This window comes from Pygocentrus nattereri, chromosome 5 (genome assembly GCF_015220715.1).
Source record: "Pygocentrus nattereri isolate fPygNat1 chromosome 5, fPygNat1.pri, whole genome shotgun sequence".
NCBI lineage: Eukaryota > Metazoa > Chordata > Actinopteri > Characiformes > Serrasalmidae > Pygocentrus > Pygocentrus nattereri.
This window is the reverse complement of record NC_051215.1, coordinates 42,076,646-42,098,157: the sequence shown is the minus strand read 5'-3', so window position 1 is coordinate 42,098,157 and position 21,512 is coordinate 42,076,646. Positions and strand designations below refer to the sequence as shown.

Below are 21,512 nucleotides of genomic sequence, written 5' to 3'. Positions count from 1 at the left end.
TATGAAGATATCTATTGACACTGACCATAGCTTGTCGTTCGATAAAATTTTATTACAAAAGATGTCACGAAATAAATCGGATAGCTATCACTCATTCTTTATTTTTCATCACTTAATAACATACCTCAGTATTGTAGTACGTTATTTACATGTATTCCATTACTATATACATGTATTGTTATTTGATCCTGCATTCATCTCAAACATTGTAGCTAGGGGAGTAACTTGGACCAAATGTTCTCCTCCAGTGCAGAAAATAGACTTTTATAAAAGAGCTGAGAAAATGGGAAATGTCCATTCATAAGAACGTCCAAACATGAGTGCAGTGAATCGCTTTCGGTTTTCTCTGAATGAGTTTAAGGAGAAAACACTTGACATTCAGCGAAGTTTACGTTTAGATTCCTTCTCACAAAGAAAAAAAATACACTGACAAGAATACAGACAGTTTCTGTACAATTCAAAGCAGGTGAGCGCTATAACCAAAGTAGTAAGTTAAACTAAACCATGAAAATGACTTGGGTAATGTGTACAACATGACTAAAAAAACTGTGACATTGAAATTAACATGGAATGGGACGAAATAAAGAAAAAACATGCACTAATGGTCTATAATACGAACTGAAATAAGGAAAGAAAAATGTGCAGAGCAGTAACAAAATGGTACCTTAAATCAGGCCACCAAACACCACACACACACTCATACATGTAATCCAAGTACAAATGCATGCATACAGTTGATGCATGGACTCACACATGCATGTGTTCACCCTTACAGAGACACAAACATGCCTGCACACCGGCACGCAATTTAGGTCACAGAAAGAGGAGCATAAACAGGTCAGTTACTGACCAAACACAGAGACTGGACAGGAGACAGGATAGGCATGGAGGGCAGCGCAACACAGCTTGCATCACAACAAAGCACTGGACAATATTTTTCAAGTAAACAGTCACTGTTTAAACCAAACAGAGTTAACACTCAGACCATACTCATGCTAAATTTCCCAACAGACTTGTTCAAAATCTGTTTAATTACTGCAAATAAAATTTTTATGTGACTTGTTTTATTTTTGCCGTTGCTCCCCTTACCATCACTTCCTCATAACCTGTTCAATCTTACAATTTTTACACTACAACCTTTCTGCTGGATCAACACTATTCATCCAGATCCTTAAAAAAAGCAAGCAGTACTTATTCATTCATTCATGTATTAATTCAATCATGCTGTACCATAAAAAATACTCTACCCCTATGAAAAGCAAGGACATGTTTTAATTATAACAGCCTGTCAAACCTCAAAGAGGCATTGACATTTTATATGGAGAAATTAGGAATACAGGGAATAAGTGTAAACCTGGACTGTATAAGACATTTTAATCAAGAACAACTGTTAACAATTGCTTTTAATTTCCGACTAAAGATTATCTTTGTCCTAAGAAACTAGTAAATGTCTACGACTCTGTGAAGGGGTACTTCAACTGTCTCACTACTTTGCTCTTTGAGCCATAACACATCCACAACTTTTACCAAAAAAAAGAAATACAATAAAAAAATGAGTAGATAAATCTAACACATGGAATGGAATTACATGATAATAGCAATTATAATGCAAGTACTCATGATGCTGTTTATGTAACACTCAATCATAAGTGGCCATAAAAAGGAATGTCTCTGAGGAAAAGAGCACAAATCATTTGAGGGCACAAGTGGGTTCATCAAGGATCTCACTCTTTTGCTCTTTCTCCTACAGACAAACACACACACACACACACACACACACACACACACACACACTAGGCACAGTCTTTCATTACAGCTTCAGCTAGACAACTACCTAATGTATCAGCAATTAAGGTTAAAACTACTTCCTTTGGCCTTTCGTTTATTCATTCTTTCTCTTAGTTCCTTCTCTTTGTCTTACCACCATTCCTTCCCCCTCCCAGTCTAATCTTTCAGCCAATACACCTTCTCTTCCTTCATTTCATGTATCTTTCAGTTATCACCACCTTTCAACTATAGCCCAGTTTTCTTTATTAGTGCAGTGGTATTAGTGCTACATCACTAAAGCCCCAGAATCTATTATTCAGAACCACTAAAGAGATCTATCGGTAAATAGATATGGGATCTTGAGTTAATTCTCTTCCAGGTATAATTCTAGACATATCCAGATCTTCAGGAGCATTGGAATATCAGTATATGAAGTGTCAGTCTAGGATTGATACTAAAAAAAGAACAGAGCTTCAGCTGGAGTTAATGCATTAATGTGCATATTTCTAAAATACTGGGCCCACAACACAACAAAATGCAAGTTAGGATATGATCTTTCTTTTTCTCTGATGTAAAAACATTGCTGTCACTAACTCACTCACACACTCACTCACTCACACACACACTCACACACACACTCACTCACACACACGCCCCAGAAATTACTCTTCCAAAATTAGCACCCCCAACACACAAAAAAGTTTGTCCAGTCATTCGTCTCTCCATTCTATGTCCAATTCTCACAAATCCAGCCTTCTCCTTTTGTTTGGACTCTTTTTCTCCTTTCTCCGCTCCTCACAGCTGCTGTCCATCCTCCTCTGTGATGCCTTGGGCTTTAAGCTCTTCCAGCACATTATCTAAGTAGCCAGGGTCAGGGTACCCATGGCCTGTGAGGTTGGAGCCAAACTCAGTCTTGTGGTGAACTTCGTTCCAGATAACCGTGTCAGACTCGCCAGTGGTGCTGGAGGTGCCCACTGAGAAAATTAGTCGCCTGTCCCAAGCTACCAACAAAAGCCTCAACACCTACAAGACACAAGAAGACACATTAACACACCTTTTGACTGTGCTCATAATCTACTATTACTGAATGCAGGGATTAGATTAGCTGTTGCTGTTTATGTGAGAATAAAATATGCACCGAATTTGATGTCTGGAGTGCCAATCTGGTACCAGTGCTCTGTTAAGGGCCTAGGCCTAGTCAATGCACCAGTAGTGCCTCATGTAAAAATAAAAAAGTTTTTTTTAAAAATGAGGATGAGTAGTGTGTTTTCATTTAACTTTTCATATTCTGCAGTAAGTTCAATTAAACACTTAAAAAAAGAAGCCTGCAGTTTAGTGTTCTTTAAGTATTGACAACGCTATGCTGAGAAAGGCATGAGTTAGCAAGAGTTAATCAATCAAGATATTACAAAATATTGTTATATTGCACATGCCATAGTGGAAACAGACATCCATACACCAAAATTCATTTTAGTACCATTCAACCTTTTAATTAATATATAGGTTTCTGAAAGGTTTATAAATCTGCACTGCTACAAGTGAGCATGACCATGACCAAGAAACAAAAATCTAATGTGGTCACACCTGACTGATATACGAGCCATTTAACAATGTTGGTACTGGAGCCAATGTTGATGCAGTATTTTGAAGAAATGCATCACTACAGCCAGCTTGCAGGGAAAAAGTTGCAAAAAACCATCAGAGCAATAACAGTAGCAACTTTCAGCTCAGGAGGTTTCAGGACTGGTGCTGAGAAATGCTATGATAGTGCCTATGAGACATATGAAGAGCCTACCTTGCGTCCTTTCTCACTGTCTGGAAGATAGCAGTGACGGGGAAATCCTCTTGCAGTGAATGGCTTTCCTGGATTCGGGTGCTCAGGGCTCTTAAAAAACAACAACAAAAAAGAACTGTACACACAAGTCCCTCTGAGGTCTGGAGGAAAGCAAATCATAAATACAGCTTTTGTGTATGTTTGCGTCAAACAGTACATGACAAGGCTGTACCTGTATGCCGGGTGGTATGTTATAAATGATACGGATCGTTTTGCAGTCAGGGTGCCCTGGCAGTGAATGGGGAATGACATGGTATTCCATCTTGCCGGGTGGCTGGTTGCCCGTCTTCACACCATAGATGGTCTTGCACGTGGGGCACTGTAGGCTGCCGTCTTTGTTGCCATTGTTGTACATTGCAACCAAGCACTGCAGATGGTACTGATGGCCACATTGTGCCAGTCGACCTACTGACTCTGCACGCGACACACCACCAACGCCTGGACCTTTATACCCAGAGGGACCGGTCAGAGCCTCCATACAGATAGTGCAGTCCTAAGAGGAAGCAATGTTAACATTAATTGTACAACATATAGTATAAACACACTACGAGTCAAAACACTGTATTAATGTTGAAAAGATTTAATAGAATGCAATAAATGGAATTAACATGATATGGTTTTAATATACACATTTTCTGTATTTTTTCTTTTAGATTAATTCACATGTAATAAGCTAATATTATTTCTTGAGGGTTATCAGGTGAGTAGTCTGGCACGTTGTGAGCCATGTGGCCTTAACCCACCCCTCTAGCTTACAGCCATAAATGTGACAAAAGTATACAGCGAGGATGTAAGGCTAAGAACAATGATGTACCTCTTCAGGTGGATTTCTGACTTTCTGCAAGTACCTCTTCACTACGTCTTCAGGAGTCTTGCCTAGAATGAAAGAAACTCATTTGAGCCTACACAGCTTTTGCAAACAATCACTTCAGATCTGTGTGTAAGATAAATGAGATAGCAATGTGCTATTATAGACAAAAGACAGGCTATCTTTAGTTGGAACCAGTTTGGTTGGATAAACTGGTACAAATGTGTGTAACAAATCTCACCCTTGCGAGCCTGTTTTTTGGTGGTTTTGCGGCAGCAGTGTCCAAGGCCAGGGATGGGTTTGATGTCACTCTTACTGACAGGAGGAGGGTGCAGCACCAGTTTAGGAGGACGAGTCAAGCACACAGGCAGCGCTGCAGCGCTCATTAGAATACCGGTGATTCCTACAGAGCACAGAGGATTAACGTCTGACTAGAACAAACTTACACATGTAATTTCCTTTACGCTGACATTTATAGAGGGCACGCAACACTGGTTTTGAATGAGCAGCTGATGGCCTTTGTAGATTTATTATGAGTGAGTAGTAAACATATGAGTCAGATGAGACAGAGATAGTATGTGTATATTTGTTTTTGTTTTGTGTTTGTATCATATCAGTTTGTACTCATCATTACCTGCTAATGCTGGATGAACAGGGCTGGAGCCAGTTAGGTTCTTTACAGGTACAGTCGGTACTCTAAAAATAAAAGAAAAACAATGTTGAATCACATTATGTGTCATTTTATATTGAAGGCTAATGTGTTGCTAACCTACCATATGGTATTACACACACACACACACACACACACAATCACAACACATCCTTTTGAAATCAAATACTTACTCAATATGAGTAAGCACAGTCATATTTCAGTTTAGTCCAAACCAGGTTAGAACAAATCTGTATATACAGAAAAAACAGAATTCCTTTTCCAAGCTCACAGGAAGATTTAGAAGGAAAAAAGAAAGAGGACTTTATCTCCACAGCAGGTATTCTGTGTAGTATCTTCTTTATCCTGTGTCTGAATCACAGCAATCGCATTCTCTCATTATATTTCTCTATTATGAATGTCTCTCCAATACTCGGATCGCTATCTATGCAGCAGTGTGACAGTATCTCGGCTATCTCACAAGTATCTGAATGCCTTGTGATCATCTTCCAGCTCTCTTATAGACCTAATCCATTATAGACCTAATCTATTTCCATCTGGTGACTGACCTCACAATACACAAGCGTCACATCTGCAACAGATTACCTGCACGTCACAAGCTCCTGAGACTACAGCCTGTGCAAACACACACCTGCCTCCAGCAACATACACACAGACAAATACACACATTTCTACATATACAGTAATGTAAGTGATGCAACAGGAACAGATGATAATCTACAGAGAATTAAGAACAGCATATCTTGACAAAATAGAATTCTTTACACTCTACAAACCAACTACAGAACTTCTCAGCAGTATTTTTGAATTTCAACAAGAATCACACAAATGTAGTTCAGAAGTCACCTTTGAGATATCACACTACTTTTAATTCTTAGAGGACATTTTTAACAAAGTTGTGCTGCTGATTTGTGATGCTTTCTAACATACTTGAGGGAAAAAAATAAAGAGAGATACAAAATTATTTTACGGAAAAAGAGAAACTAGATTTTTTCCAGTAAACAGTCTCAGTTAGAGACCTCGTTAGGTCTTGTAAAATTATTGTTTTATTAAAGATGCAAATAGATGGGTACTAAGGGTTATAATTTCTTATTTAAAAAAACTTAAAAGTTGCCACTATAAAAGAATGAGTAATGATAGTTGGAAATTTGCTTGATAATGAAACATACTGTCACCGTCAGAACAAAACCTTGCATCTCGGAAAAAATTATTTTGCAGGAGAAGGGGGAAAAATAAAATTTCAATCTAAGCTATTATTTAAATTCCCCTACTACCATCTCCTAGAGTAAAGAACAGAGTCTGATTTACAGACCCATTTATATGCATTTTTGCTGTGTAGTGGATTTTATTTTATTTAAGTACTTTTAAAACCTTCCTTGTTTATATTTTTTCCAATAAATTATTTTGGAATCTTTGAAAGGCTATGCATGGCTTGTTACTGCTGATCCAGCAACTCAGTTTTGTAGTGCTGCCACAATGAATAAAAGGCATTTAGTATAACGTCAACTGGCCTCCTGGGTTTCATGTATTATCAAGCATTTCTGGCTTAAGTATTCCTAATATGGCTATATGCACTGGGCCCTTCCCATCCTTCCATGCATGCTTTATGTTGATTGTGAAAATAAGAGGCAGAAGGGTTTACTGATCTGATCATTGATACCAGTGTAATAATAAACAACTAATGCAGTGATGTGTTTGCTACAGGGAAACTGTGCTCCTTCTATGTCAGCTGTTGTAAAAAGGAAGGAGGCAGAGTAATCTCATCATTCATATTACCTAGTGTATTAATATACAGCTAATGCACTGCTGTGTGAGTAACAAGGCAGGTTTGAGGTGAGACAGACGCTGGAGACTGTTTAGTCACGTTTGATCCCTTGCTAATCTGGGAAGCATTAACACACTTGCTGGCTGCCCCACTGAGACACAGATACACAAACAGACACACAGTGATGACAGAGATAGTGATGAGTAGATGCAATAATACCAAATTAGCCAGCGATTTAATTAGGGCTATGGAAAAAAGGCCAGAGTTAGCCACAGAAGAGTATAATGAAAGAGAGAAAGAATGAACAGGTAAACTTTCAGGTGAAGTAATAAGCTGATAGGAGTAAAACAATGGCTGATTGAACAGTAGATGAACGAGTACATGATTTCTGTGTGCTTCCTTCTATTTTGCATTCCTTTCAATTTTTTCCATTACAAATGATCGTCATCATAAAAATTTGAGTAAAAAGAATTTTGAATGTCCTTGAATGTTAACATGAATTTCAGTATTTGGTATGCCCCTGTTTTGCTTTAAAGACAGCATGCACTCAAGCTGGCATGGACTCCAGACATTTGTGCAAAAGCCTCTGACTAGTAGGTTAAATCCGCCTAATTCTCGTCTGAACTTTTTTAAAAAAACTGACCTTTGTATAGTGCATTTTGACTAAATCAAATCTAATGACACTAAACTATAAGCTTGACTACAGTCACTTTCACAGACTGTGAAGAAAGCAGGAAAGGGCTGTAGGTATTCGTAGGTTGCTCATTTATGTTGGCAGAACATGCAGCAAAAAATGAACTGCTTAATCCAAAAAAGAAATTAAAATTAAAACAATTCAAATGAAATCATACTCTTGTTTCTCTGGCAAATGAGTTAATACAATTAAGGGTTAGACTACACAAATTTACTAGATATATTCCTGTGTGTGTTTATGTGTGTTTTCAGCTGGTGAAGGCTGTGGTGATGGTCAAAATCCAACGAAATCTGAAAGTGCAGTGCCTTTCATTTATATACTGATGTTCAGAGAGTATCAAGAGTATCAGCATTATTAAACTTTGTATGTGGACAATTTAGTTAAAGGTAATTCAGAAATGTAGCATATAAAGAAAAAACAGTCATGCTCATCGTGCTATTTCACCATCCTCTGACATGACTGCATCAGCTAAAGTTACACAGCTCCCTCAACAGGTGGAGCACTGCAATCCCCATCATCAAAATTGTGCTTACACCATCCTACTCTTATTTTTCCGTTTGATGCAGGTGTTGTTAATTTGCTGTCGTATGTGAATATGCTACGTTTACAAAGAAAGCAAGTATTTAAAAAAAATCTCACCAGCCGCTTGTTAAACACTCATTATTTACTTTTCCGCATGCTTGACTAGGAGTGACAGATGTGTGTTTTTCTGAAACCAGAGATTTTTAAACATTCTGAATTGAATGTCTGTTCTATTTCTGCACTTTCATTTATTTTGAGATGCTATTGAATTCAATGCTATGCAAGTTGTTTCAATAAAACACATTCTCAAGTTCTTATATCTCTTTAACCGTTCATTTTCTAAAAACCAATGCACTCAGCCAATTTATTATTTATATTTTGGCTGAATTGTCTTGGAGTTTTATTATGCAAATAATGTAAGTCAAGTAAGTCACTGCTACACCTTTACCTTATTTACACTATGCATTACTCACTGTGTTAAACAGCCAGCTTCTCAGTTGTAATGTGGCACTAAATTTGATTCACATTATTTTAATATTCCACAGATTTTTTTCTGATTCATTTGCTAATTTAAAATATTGTTGGTTGGTCTAATCAAACTACACATTTACAATTAATGTTATTCATATTATGGCTAATGAAATGTACTGGAAATGTGCTATTTGCATTTCATTTTATTGCAGTTTGTTTAGCCTACAGCAGGTTCAGGTTAAAAAAATAAAAGCTAATAAAAATGATCCTTTTTTTGGGGTTGTTTTAACTTTATTGTTGTCTTCCAGTCCGACATACGTTACGATAGCAGCATCTGTGAAAGGCTACTCATACACTACTCCACAAATTGTAGCATGGCCAATTTACGCCAATACCTCCAGACAGTATAATGACTGCCCTTTTGTCTTTCTGTCCCTTCGTCCCTTCTCACCATACACACGTACACACACATTTGCAGTGAAGCAGCATTGTGTTGCTAATGCTGACTAGGCTTTGCCATGCCAACAAAGGTTACCATAGAAACCAAGCACGAGCATACAATGGCCAGTAGAGTGGGGGGGTGAAGCCTGGAAAGTTGATGGAAAAGAGGGGGAAGGAGTGACAGAGGAGGGGGGAGGGGAAACAGAGGGAGGTAATGACCCTCCCTGACCCCCTCCACTTTCTTCCTTTCAGTGTCTCCCTGCTTTTTTTGTAGCTCCCACTCTTTCTTCCTCCACCATTCCTCCACATCTCATTCCTCCACTGTTCATGCGCTCAGTTCTGTCCCCAGATGGTCATCAAGCTGAGCTGTGTTGGATGATTTAGCACTGTGAGAAACACACTGCCCCCACACACATTATAAATGTACACACACGTACACATGCACACACACTAGCTTATACGCACTCACAGACACTCAAACATTCACAAATGTGCAACATGTGCTGAGCAATACACACCCAAATTTGCTGCAGAAACACTTTTAAACAACTAAAAATGAACATAGATCCACCCAAAATCATCTGGACAACATACAAAACCAGTGAGAACATCTCAGTTCCCTAAACTCTAACCAAAAACACATGACAGAAGACCTAAACCAACAGTACTAGAATCAACAACAACAACGTGCTCACAAGCAGCATTATGGTTCATCTAAAAACAGCAAAGGGTGACAAAAAGCTGTCCTACATTTGAAACCCTTCAAGCAATCTAACCAAATGACAGAGAAGTTATTTTCATATATCTTCTTATTTAAAACTAACTGAGAAAGAAAGCACCCGCCTATTCAAGGGACGCTTGTTTTTCTTAAAAACCTAAGTTGTTTGGAATTATTACATTATCTTTAACTACACTAATACATTATCACAACAACAAAAAAAGCTATACTCTTAAATTTTGGAAAAATTACAAGATGATACAAAAGAAACATGACACCATATCATGCTGTTTTCAGCTAGTCTCTAATTTGTTAATAATCTTGTGTAGGGCTGAATGATTTGTGGATTTTTCTTACCAATACTGTGATTGTGGTTTAAATGGTATTCTTCTCTAAAAACTATACCCCAAGCCTATATTTATTTATTTTCCCCAATAAGACCAGCATGTGCACTTTCTCAGACTTGAGACCTGAACGCTGAATGTAGTGATTCAGAATGCTACTTCACAACTGTTATTAGGTTAAAGGCTTTTTTTTAAGTTAAAATGTTTAAAGACAATATTAAATACTGTATAATATGACTATAATTACAGCTCTTTCAGTTTGAAAACTGCACCCTTTCAAACTGTGATTTTAACACAAATTCAGCTATAATCTCGATTCAATAAAAATAAATGGAAAACATAAGCCGAGTAAACGCAATCTTTAACAGCTACAGTCAACTGTCAAGACCCAATGTCAGTACATTGGCCCACTAATATCTACAGCTACACACTGACCACACATTGACCCTCCCATCCACCAGGGACAGCAGAGTGCAGGGTAATGACTTTAGTAGCTGTTTCTTCTCACCCAGAGGCAATGAGTGCACGTGACTGTGCCATGGCAATTCTTTGTAGAGCTGGCCGGCTCAGCCCTGCAAGACTGGCACGAGGAGGCAGAGGAGCGGCACATGCCGTGGAACGCTGAGGCGGAACTGTTGCTGAAGGCGACGGTGTGGGTGAACATGATGTGGTGCTCGATGCCACGGTGATAAGCGTTGCAGTTGGCACTGATGGAGAAGATGCTGCGGAGCAGTTTGGCACAGTTAAAGGCTGTTGGCTGGATGCTGGAGGAGGTGGAGGAGGGGGCAAAGGTGGAGGAGGTGGACGACCAGTGGACAGCGAAAGGGTGGCAGTATTCGAGGTGAGCATGGACAGCGAATGAGCAAAGGCAGCAGCATTCCTGCGTTCTTGCGAGAGGGAGCGGTTAAAGGACAGCCCATGAGGCAGCGTCTGTGAATATGAATTAGACATGGATGAAGTCTTAGACAAGGAGGGAAGTGTCCCTAGGCTGGATTTAGGACTTGGGGGCTTCATTTGAGGAGGTCTGCGCCCTAGTGTGTGTGAAGCCAAGGCATTTGCTTTCACACTTAAGACAAGCATACACTGCTGGCAGGCACATGGCTGTCCAAGAGGGGCAAGAGACGACATTGAAAGGGTTCCACTAGGATAGACTGCACTCCCATTATCACTTGAGCTAGTACCAGACACTCCTACACCCAGAAGTCCTGTTGAGCCTCCACCTGACGGCATTCCACCAGCTGCCCCTCCAGCACCAGTTCCCCAAACCTGGGAGGCTTTCGGCAGTGGCCCAGAGACCAGTGGGTAAGCTATGTCAGAGCGTCTCTGAATGCGGCGGCGTCTCTGTGTTTGCCGATTGACCTGAGTCATGCTCTGGAAGTCCACGAGGTAGCAGAAGCCAAGTGGTGCCAGGTCCAACCAGGGCTGCTGGCGGTCCTTCGCCGCTTGCAGGGCGATGCAGACCTCCATGTCGTACGGTGTCCAAGAACCCGCATCATTCTCCCACTCCCACAGCCAGCCTTGGCCTGGTGCTGAAGTTGGATCATAGAAACTCCGTCGTACAGGCCTTAATGTACCTGTAGAAGGACACAGAGAGATTAGACTATATTCCTACAGCAGAGTTCTAATTAACTGGAATTTTCTGCAGTGACAAGTTTAACAGCAACAGAAAATATATTTTCACTTCATGCATAATAGGCCTCATACATGATATCTAGTCCAGCTAGCTAGATGGCTGTTAAACTGTATAAAATGCGTTACTTGTATACAGAACTATAGGGTAGCTTTCATGTAACATCTTAAGACAACTTTTTTCCTTAAAACAAAAATTCCACTTTACATTTATTAAATGTAAAGTGAACAAAAAGTTCACTTTACATTTATTAAAACGTGCTTTTGTAAAGAGGCATGCTCAATTTGTGAATCTAATAGATCTATGTTGCAGACACTTTCTTCCATGAATTCATTAGAGTGCTTGAAAAAACACTCTATTGTTTTCTCTCATTCTTCTTCCACACTTTTCTGTGATTAATACAGCCCGAACCTCTTAATGTACAGACTCCATTCATTCTGTGTTTCGAAGGTCTTGGCGCTGTGACTTGTGCTATGTATTTTTGGAGTTGATCGGATTAGTGGTTTTTAATAAAATTAAGTTTAAAGATTAAAAACCTCCCATAAGAATGAATGGCGGAATGTTCAGAACTTCAAATTCTAACTGATATCGATGATGTCACAGCAGGCCACTCAGTCTCACAGATACAGCTGTCACACAGCGAATCTGCTTTAAAATCCTTAAACTTTCACCATTTCAATTTTAAATGGTAGAGAAACTTGTCCTTTCTGAAACCTCCAAATATCTCATCATTCTATCAGTTAGCTTTAGAGTTATGAGCACTTGTTTGGCACTAGGCACAGAAAACTGCCCCATTCACTCCCATGTAAATTTCTCAAAATCAGAATCTGCTTATTTCAAGATTTTCTCTGTGTTTAACTTGTCATAATTCAGACATTTTCTTCTCAATACACACCACATTACACCAAAATAATCCTCAAGGGGCCTTATCTCACACCAACTATCTGGTTAAGCGATAGAGTAAACATTTCCCGAATTATGTCTGTTTGTTCAGAAGGTGCAAATCAGACTCAAACAAGACTTCTCCACTAAGAGCTGCATAATAACAGAGTGACAGTTAATTTGAATGACTCTCCCCCTTCCCCCTCAAACACATACATCTCTCCCTCTCACACACACACACACATACCTAAGGAGTTGTTGTTCACCTACACAGAAACACACAGAAACACACACACACTTGCAGCTCTTTTTAAGCACCCTTGCAGCTCCTTCAGGAAATGCGCATCTAGTTATTAATTAAAATACTAATTTAAGAACATCTGTACAGTTTCTGTTTAAATCATCTACGGTCTGATATGTATGTATAAACTGACATTCCAAATTACAGAAGACATTCTATAATGTCGTATTGCCATTCTGGGTGGTCTGCATGAAGAAGTCTTTTTGTAAAAGAAAAACAAACATACCACACACTGATGTCATCTAAGTTTGAAACTATGCCATTGTTTTAAGTCTGTACCCCCCAGCCCTAGCACATATCCACAGTTAACTGAATAAACACAAGAAATAACTATGAAAGAATCAACAAATGATTAAAACATTAGATCATTAGTTTGACAGTGGTTTGATAGTAATTCATCCATTCCAAGAAAAAAATAAAAATGAGCAGGCTTTTGTCCACAGTGGTGCAGAAAGTCAACACTTGTTTGTACATGAGCATACGCAATAGATCAAACACATGCGTCTTTGTATATGAGCATACAATAAGCTCTGTTTTAGTTGCTATTCAACAGACAACATTGTGGGAGTATTGACATTGCAGAATACACAATGCAATTCAGATTTTTAACAACAGCTTACTCTAGACGCAATGGGCATGTGCTGTTTGATGAATATTTATAATTTACACCAAATCACCTGAACACAATTAAATATGATCCTTTTCCCCTATGAGAGCCTGTTGAGTCCTGCAGTGAGGGGTAAACCAGCACCCAACCAAATCTCACCCACTAAATACAAGCAGTGTATGCCAAGGATATTCAGCCAAAAACCAGGCAGTGAGAAAAGGGACACATTCGCAGACTCCGGGCAGTGGGTGGAGGGACATACAGGCATGGGAGATAGGCCTAAGAGGGTCAACATTTGCTTTGTGCTGACAGTGAATGGTGATACATGCCAAAGCTAACAGTGGATATTACTGGGACCTGGGGGACAAGAGAGTGAAAGAGGAGACTTCATTCTCAGTGAATACTTTTGTTCCTAAAGATTGAGTTCCTGAATGTAGCAAAATGTTGACAAACAAAAGCAGAGGACTTTCTCCAATGTGACACTTTTTCTTGGCGCTAAATTTTCAAACATTTCCGAATTCATCCCTTCACCTTCAAGCTTACAATATAATCACTTCCTCCAAGCCCTTTCCTAGCAAGGTTCACATTCTTCCTTGTGTAAGAGGATAATCGTGTTTTCTTTCATTAAAGGAAGAATGACAAGAGTATTCCCTTGGCAGTCAAGTGACTTTTCTCTTGCTCCACATGAGTCAGTGCCACTGGGGAGAGGGTGCGTTCTAAGAGTGATTAAATAGAAGGTAGGAAGAGGTGTGGTCCAAAGGCCTTCAACAGAAATTAGTTGTGAGGGTAAACAGAACTTTTACACCTGTGTGCAAGTATTACTCTTGATCAAAAGCCAGGATGCAATGTGGCGGTTTATCAGATGTTTGACATCCTACTCCTGACAGTTCCACTACAATTTTCAATCAACTCCAATGAACCGATCATTTACGTTCATAAGAAAATTATAAAATCAGCTATAATGTTTTGTTATCAACCTGTTGTCCAAGATACACAAAAAAGGCAAAAATGTAAATGTAACTTTATTTTACAAATTTTAAATTAAATACAATACACAGTAAAAGCATATTTAATAAAATCTTGCAATTTCTTAAGCCTGTGTTTCCATGAATTGAAAAGGTTGTAATAGATACTTTTCCCGAAGAGTGGGTAATAATTACTTTATACATTAACATTAAATCTGTTTAGTTATTACAATGTAATTGCATTTAAAGTTTACGTTTTATTCACTGAAAAGATCAATTCTACCAGTAATTTGGGGGAGGGTTCCCAGGCAGGGTTTAAGCTTGGTAATGGACTACATTTTCCTTTCAGTGGGGAATCTAAATTCAGAATGGTGTGTAGTCCAGGACTAGGCCAAATCCCTCTCTGGGAAACTGTCCCTTTACACTTTAAGTTTAAGCTTTAAAATGCAAAATTGGAATAAAAACAATTTATGTTTGTTTTAAATTTAAATTAGGCTAAAAACATTGAATTCTTAATTATTATCTTTAATCAAAAAAAAAAAAAGAAATCCAAAGAACTGCAAAAACACAACAGAAGTGCATGGACAACCTATTTGGTGTTTTATCAGAATTGTCTCCAACCCTACATTTTCCATTTAACAAACTATACATATACAACTAAGCATGTAAAATTACACTTCATTGTTACTGTTCCATTCCTCTCCCATTATTTAATACAGCAATCATACTACATGCTCATGCATGAAATGTCTACAGTAATACAGTGAGCTGTAGTAAGTGACTTATGACAAACACAGCATAGTGAAAACTGCCTGATGTTCTTTTCCCAGTCCTACACAGAAACATTTTTCAGTACTAATTCCTCCTTTCCATATTGCAGCCATATCAACAGATGGTCAAGTTCACTTTCACATGCCAATCAATTTATCCTCAGTACTAACATGTGTGGAAATGCATCCATATATGCAAGTTTGTGTCAGCATGTGTGTGTACCAACGGTCAGTGTCACAGTACATCACAGTGTGTGACATTAGGTTCAAGATCCCAGGACCTCTGAGGAGAGACAAAGTCTTAAAGCAGGTGTACAGAGACTGTCCATCTGTTCAATTGTTAAGAACGCCTTGCTTCTATGACCCCCTGCTCCCCCCAACCCAGATTTGATCCTCCCTCACACTGACTGTGGACCCCTCCTCTATTGTTATTATTATTCAAGCACTAAATTTTGTGAATTGTAATTAAAGTTTTTATGGCTTTGGAAACAGTTACATGCTGGAGGAGAATGTGCAGAAAAGAGAGCATCCCTGAGCCTGAGACTGATCTAAACTCTTAAGCGCTACATCTCCACCACACAGCTGACAAGTTTGGTTCCTTTCTTCCCACAAATAAAAAATCTGCTAAAACATGGGCAGGATCTGTACGTTTCTTCTAAAACATAATGACGAAAATGTTGATAATAAAGTTTTCAACACAGAAAGAAAACTCACGTGCCTTTTTTATTATTTTGATTATTAGAATCATCCTATTTCATTTTATTTATCACTAAAGAAACAGGCCTCAGCCAGTCAACTTTCAAAAAGTTTAGATTACAAACTAAAAGCTGACTTTTCATGAATCAACACAATATGTAATTTGGCCAGGGGTGCACAAACTTTCACATATATCTGTAAGAACTAAGCTTCACCTTATTTATGTTGTACGTCACAATTACCGGTTCCTGTCACTCACATTGTAGAACTGGTCACCAAAATGGACTAGAAAGGACTATTATTCTTTTTAAATATTCTACATGACTTTATTTACTTCTTAACGAGAAAATTACACTGACATTTTCTAAATCTGCTAAAATTCCTCTTTAATTATTTAGGCAGTAATTCAAAAGTGAAAAAGCAGAGAATCATTAGGCAAGGAGGGGGAATTTGGCATTATGTAGTAATTATATCTAGAACCAATATGCTCAACATACCATAAAAACTAATCTAAATTACAAATGTGTCGTGATTTATGCTCCAGCCTACATTTGTTTAACATTTTAAAACAGAACTTTTGGAAGATGGCAAACACACAGTTCCGCACATGTTCAATTTGGTTGACGTCATAACCATTTTTGTTGTAATGTTTAAACATAAAATTACAAAACGGATCAGGTCAATATGTGTGTTCACAGGCCTCTTTCTGCCCTTAAAATAACACAAATTTACTTACTTACTTACTTCTCCAATGCTCATTATTTCTTTTTTCATTTCCCTTTTCGATTAAACAATCTTACTGTGTCAGTAAACTGTGTCAAACCGTACATATACAGAAACATGACACTAAGGCCTTTCCTGCAGGGAAGAGGGGGTGGACAGTTCAGTAAACAAAAAAACAAAAAAACAAACAAAAAAAAACACCACAACAACAAAAAAACTCTAAACCTTCTCTCTGAACTCTACAGCCTAATCACATGAGAGTCATTAGGCAGACCAAAACACAATGCAGCCTTGTGTACGCATGTGCACACACGCATGGATGGATATGTCTGTGTGCGCACATGATTAATCTCTAGCCTTCACTGGAAAACATGGGGTGAGTGACGATACCCAGGGGCCTGGGGCTGCTGAAACTCTATACAGACAGTTGCACAATCCTACAGACAAACTTACAGCCGCTCCTCTCTGTTTTCTTTCTCAGTCTTTCTCTCCGCATTATTTCGCTAACTGCTCTCTCCCTCAGCGCCTGCAGAGCACATAGCAGCCCCCACCCCCCTTGCCTTTTGTGCACCATTTTTTAGCTTGGAAGTGGTTGGTCTCCCTGGGCCCTGCTGCTTGAGACATTTTCTTGGAACTTCAGTGTTTAATTTGTGTGTGTATGTGTGTGTGTGTGTGTGCGTGTGTGTGTATTCTCAAGTTTTGTGGACATTTGGAATGACTCTTGCTAGGTTGGACCAGCTGGAAAGAATGGGGGGTTATTCTACAGCTGACTGTCTTTAACCTCTCTGCCAAATACTGAGTTGGACTATGCTTCTTCTGTCAGAACTCACTGACTCCACACACACACACAAAAAACATCCTCCTCAAAAGAAATTCAGTCTTAATCACAAAGTTTCAGTTTCAGAATGACTGGAGCGTGTGAGTTTTGTTAGGCCTTTCTCTGAAAATTATTATAATTACGTTTCTAATCTGATTACTACTAAGAGAAAAATAGGGACACTTAATGTTTGTAGCTAATCATGGTAAACTGAGTGGGAGTTACTGCTTTTGAGTGTTACTGAAACCTTTATAATAATGCACTTAATTCAATGTCACAAAAAAAACGGTAGTATGACTAGTTGAAATGCTTACTTATCACTGATGACTGGCAGAAAAGGGGAAATCCATTTATCTCACAGGGACCACAAAGTTAGGCAAGATTTCACTGTAATCTGAGTACACCTCACATCAGAGCATGCACAAAACTTGGAGAGTGAGAAAAAGAGTGAGAGAGAAGGGGGGGGGGGGTTTCTTTTTATCTAAATGCACATTTAATTTGAACAATTTTCATGAATGGGACAATTGACAAGACGCTAGGACACAATGTTCTTTGTGGATACTATACCAACAGTTAGCAAATTACAGATTATTACTACTGCTGTATGAAAAAAAAAACAGCAGAGCCTCTCTGATGCCTAAAAAATGTTAACAATAAAGGGCCTTTGTGGATACTGACTACAATAATAGCAAAGCCATTATAGATTATTATTTCCAACATAGACTACCCTGAGACACCTTGAAGACTTAATAAGCAGAAAAGGTGTCTTCGGTCTCTAGGTTGGGTCACTTCAGCAATCAAGCACAATGGTGTTCAATTTGTAATACTCAGGGACATACTATTATTATTTTTCCTTTCACCAGGGAAGGTTATACCTCTCTCTTTGTCTTTAGAAACCCATGTCCTCTGATCACATAATTAGAAAGCACACTGTGCCTAATCATTCCGTCGTGGTGAGTTCTTGGCTCCTAGTTGCTCTGAGAATTCTGTCCCACGCTCTCGGCTCCACTCACATCTGTTCCTCCAATTCAACAAAGAGAGTGGGTGAGGGTGCCTTTCCCAAACACTGGAGTCCCCCTCACTCCCAGATATTCTTAGTCCCCACCCCCACCTTTATTTAAGCCTGGATAGAGCTCCCTTTCTCTGTCTATCTGCCTGCCTGCCTATTCCTCCACGCAATCCCAACCCAGGGCAAAACTCCCATGAGATCATCTGTCACAAGTAAAGAACTAGGTTTAAAAGGGTAGCTTCAGCGATTAGCCTTCTAAAGAAGACTGTCTGCTTATATATGTTTTGAAATACTGTCTCTAGTTCAGCTCCATCCTCTCTCATCCCTTTCTCCTCTTTGTGTGTCATTCCCATAACATTTCCACACAATTCAACAGCTGCACGGGTATCACTGGTTCTAATATAAAAGGAATGTGGCCAGGCAAAAGCCTGGTTTCCAGCTGTTTTGTGGTGTCACCCCCCCCCCCCCCCCCCCCTACTCACTTCAAAATGACAAACTATCACTGCAAGTCCGGACCAACTCCTGTGAGGCACTACTGTCAGCTCAGTGTGGCTGTCAGTTTACTGGAAAGGGTGTGAACGACAACTTAACCGAACTGTTGCAACACAGTGACAGTTAATGACAAAGGAAGCTTTCCATGCTAACAACACCGAAAAAACATTTTCCACGATGTGTGTGTTTCCAGCTATCGTACATAACCCTGAATAGAGCGGACACGCAATTTAAAGGCGGTCATCTTACCTGTGTCCTGTCTGAACTGGTGCATTGAGTGCAAGTCAATGATGTAGGGCGAGAGGCGGTTGTCGACTTGGCCTAGTACGACGCTGCCGCCCCGGGGATCGCTTCGTATCACCGCCTCGATGTGATGAGACACGGCTGGGCTGTAGGGCCGCCAGCGCCCGTGCTCGTTCAGCCATTCCCACACCACCGCGGCGGAGGCGAGTAGCATCGTGTCCCTAAAAAACACAGACACACTGCTTTCAGATACAGCCGCTCTCAGCAACTGCAGCTACGGAAAATGGGAGGCGGACAAACACGGGCAGCGTTTAGCTTCACTAAAATCACTGCACAGCGTCAAAAACCGTCCGTTTACGGTTAAACAAAAGGCTAAATAATGTCGAACAACCCCCCTCATTCGTCCACTCACATTTAGTCAGCTTTGGGGACGCTAAGGCAAGAGAGAGCAGCATCTGGGCAGAAATCTCCGTCCCACTTCCATGGCTGGACACAGCGCAGCTCCTTTCGGGGGTCAGAAGCCGATTAAACGAAACAACAGGCGAACCATTTATCCGTCTCATTCGTGGTCGCCTCCTCTTTCACATCCACACAGTTTGGGCTTTTCTCTGCCTGTCACAGCCGAGACGCTTGCTCCGGTAAGTGAAGAGCGCTGTGTGACACGGACCTCACAGTTCACAGCGCGGCGCTGTTCACAGCAGCAGGCACTGCTGGAAAACACGAGTCCAAACGCCTTTCAGTTACTGGAGCTGAGCGTGGACTACAGACTAGAGAACGACTGACAGGAGCGGCTTTACATAAACCGGGGCTGAGCTCTCATTCTGTTACTCCCATACACACACACACACACACTCTCTCTCTCTCTCCCTCCCTGTTACACACACACACACACTCTCTCTCTCTCTCTCTCTCTCCCTCCCTCCCTGTTACACACACACACACACACACACACACGCTCTCTCTCTCTCTCTCTCTCTCTCTCTCTCTCTCTCACACACACACACGCACACGCTCTCTCTCTCTCTCACTCACTCACACACACACACACACACACTCTCTGTCTCTCACTCTCTCTCTCTCTCACACACACACACTCTCTCTCTCTGTCTCTCACTCTCTCACACCCACCCACACACACACACACACACTCTCTCTCTCTGTCTCACTCTCTCTCTCTCTCTCTCTCTCTCTGTCTCTCACTCTCTCACACACACACACAGACACATACTCTCTCTCTCTCTCTCTCTCTCACACACACACACACACACACACACATTCTCTCTCTCACTCTATCTCACACACACACTCTCTCTCTGTCTCACTCTCTCTCACACACACACTCTCTCTCTCTTACACACACACACACACACACTCTCTCTCTCTCTCTCTCTCTCTCTCTCTCTCTCTCTCTCTCTCACACACACACACACACACATACACACACTCTCTCTCTCTCACACTCTCTCTCTCTCTCACACATGACAAACAGGTTTGGTTGGTCTGTTATTTTTTCCAAGAAACCAAACTGCTGAATGAGACATGCTAACTCAGTTCAAATTAAAGTCTCATTTACTTTTTCGTCCACTAAAACAAAACAAGTGATCTACGAGGACGGGTCTAGTGTAAACTGTAGACAAGAAATGATCATGTTGAGTGATAAAGTTCATTTAAAATCACTCTCAGTCTTACTCACTCTGCGACGAGAAATCCAGCAGGTTACTGTTTCAGTCCCAGGAGGGGGACCTACCCTCCTTATTTTCCATTAAAATTACACCCTAGCTTATTTGTAGGATGACAAAAGGCCTTTACTAAAAGCAGTTTAGAAAACTGTTCTAAAGTTATTTTCCACCATAATTTACAAATAAATTCTTTAAAAATCCTACAATGTGATTTCCTGGATTTTTTTTCTCATTTTGTCTCTCATAGTTGAAGTGTACCTATGATGAAAATTACAGACCTCTCTCATCTTTCTAAGTAGGAGAACTTGCACAATCAGTGGCTGACTAAATACTTTTTTGCCCCACTGTATTCTTATGAACAAAAAAACTTTATTGAAAAAAAAAAAGCTTTTAATTTTATTGCTGCAAAGCTGCAGGTCTACCTCTTACATTTTTGTCTGAAAATTGTGATACATATCTCTGGGGAACAGGCTTTATTGATAGTATCAGTTGTGATTATAGTATCAATTCAATAATTCAGTGGTTCCCAACCCTGTTCATGGGGTACTCCTGGCCTGCATATTTCAGTGCCCCACTGCTCCTAACACAGCTGATCCAATTAATCAATTCCTTAACAAGAACTTTATGAGTTGAAGTGGGTGTGTTTTAGGGCCAGAAAACAATA

General features: G+C 39.9%; 1 protein-coding gene across 1 annotated transcript; it reads right to left on the bottom strand.

The window, feature by feature from the left end:
- Nucleotides 1-76: 76 nt before the first annotated feature.
- On the bottom strand, nt 77-19,990 carry dtx4b (deltex 4, E3 ubiquitin ligase b). The gene is made up of 9 exons (XM_017696603.2): nt 19,582-19,990; nt 19,176-19,390; nt 10,543-11,608; nt 5,044-5,105; nt 4,651-4,812; nt 4,416-4,477; nt 3,774-4,094; nt 3,563-3,652; nt 77-2,790 (listed from the first exon to the last, which is right to left on the bottom strand). Coding segments are annotated over exons 1-9 (2,208 nt in total). The 5' UTR covers nt 19,584-19,990; the 3' UTR covers nt 77-2,562.
- Between the last annotated feature and the right edge of the window lie 1,522 nt (nt 19,991-21,512).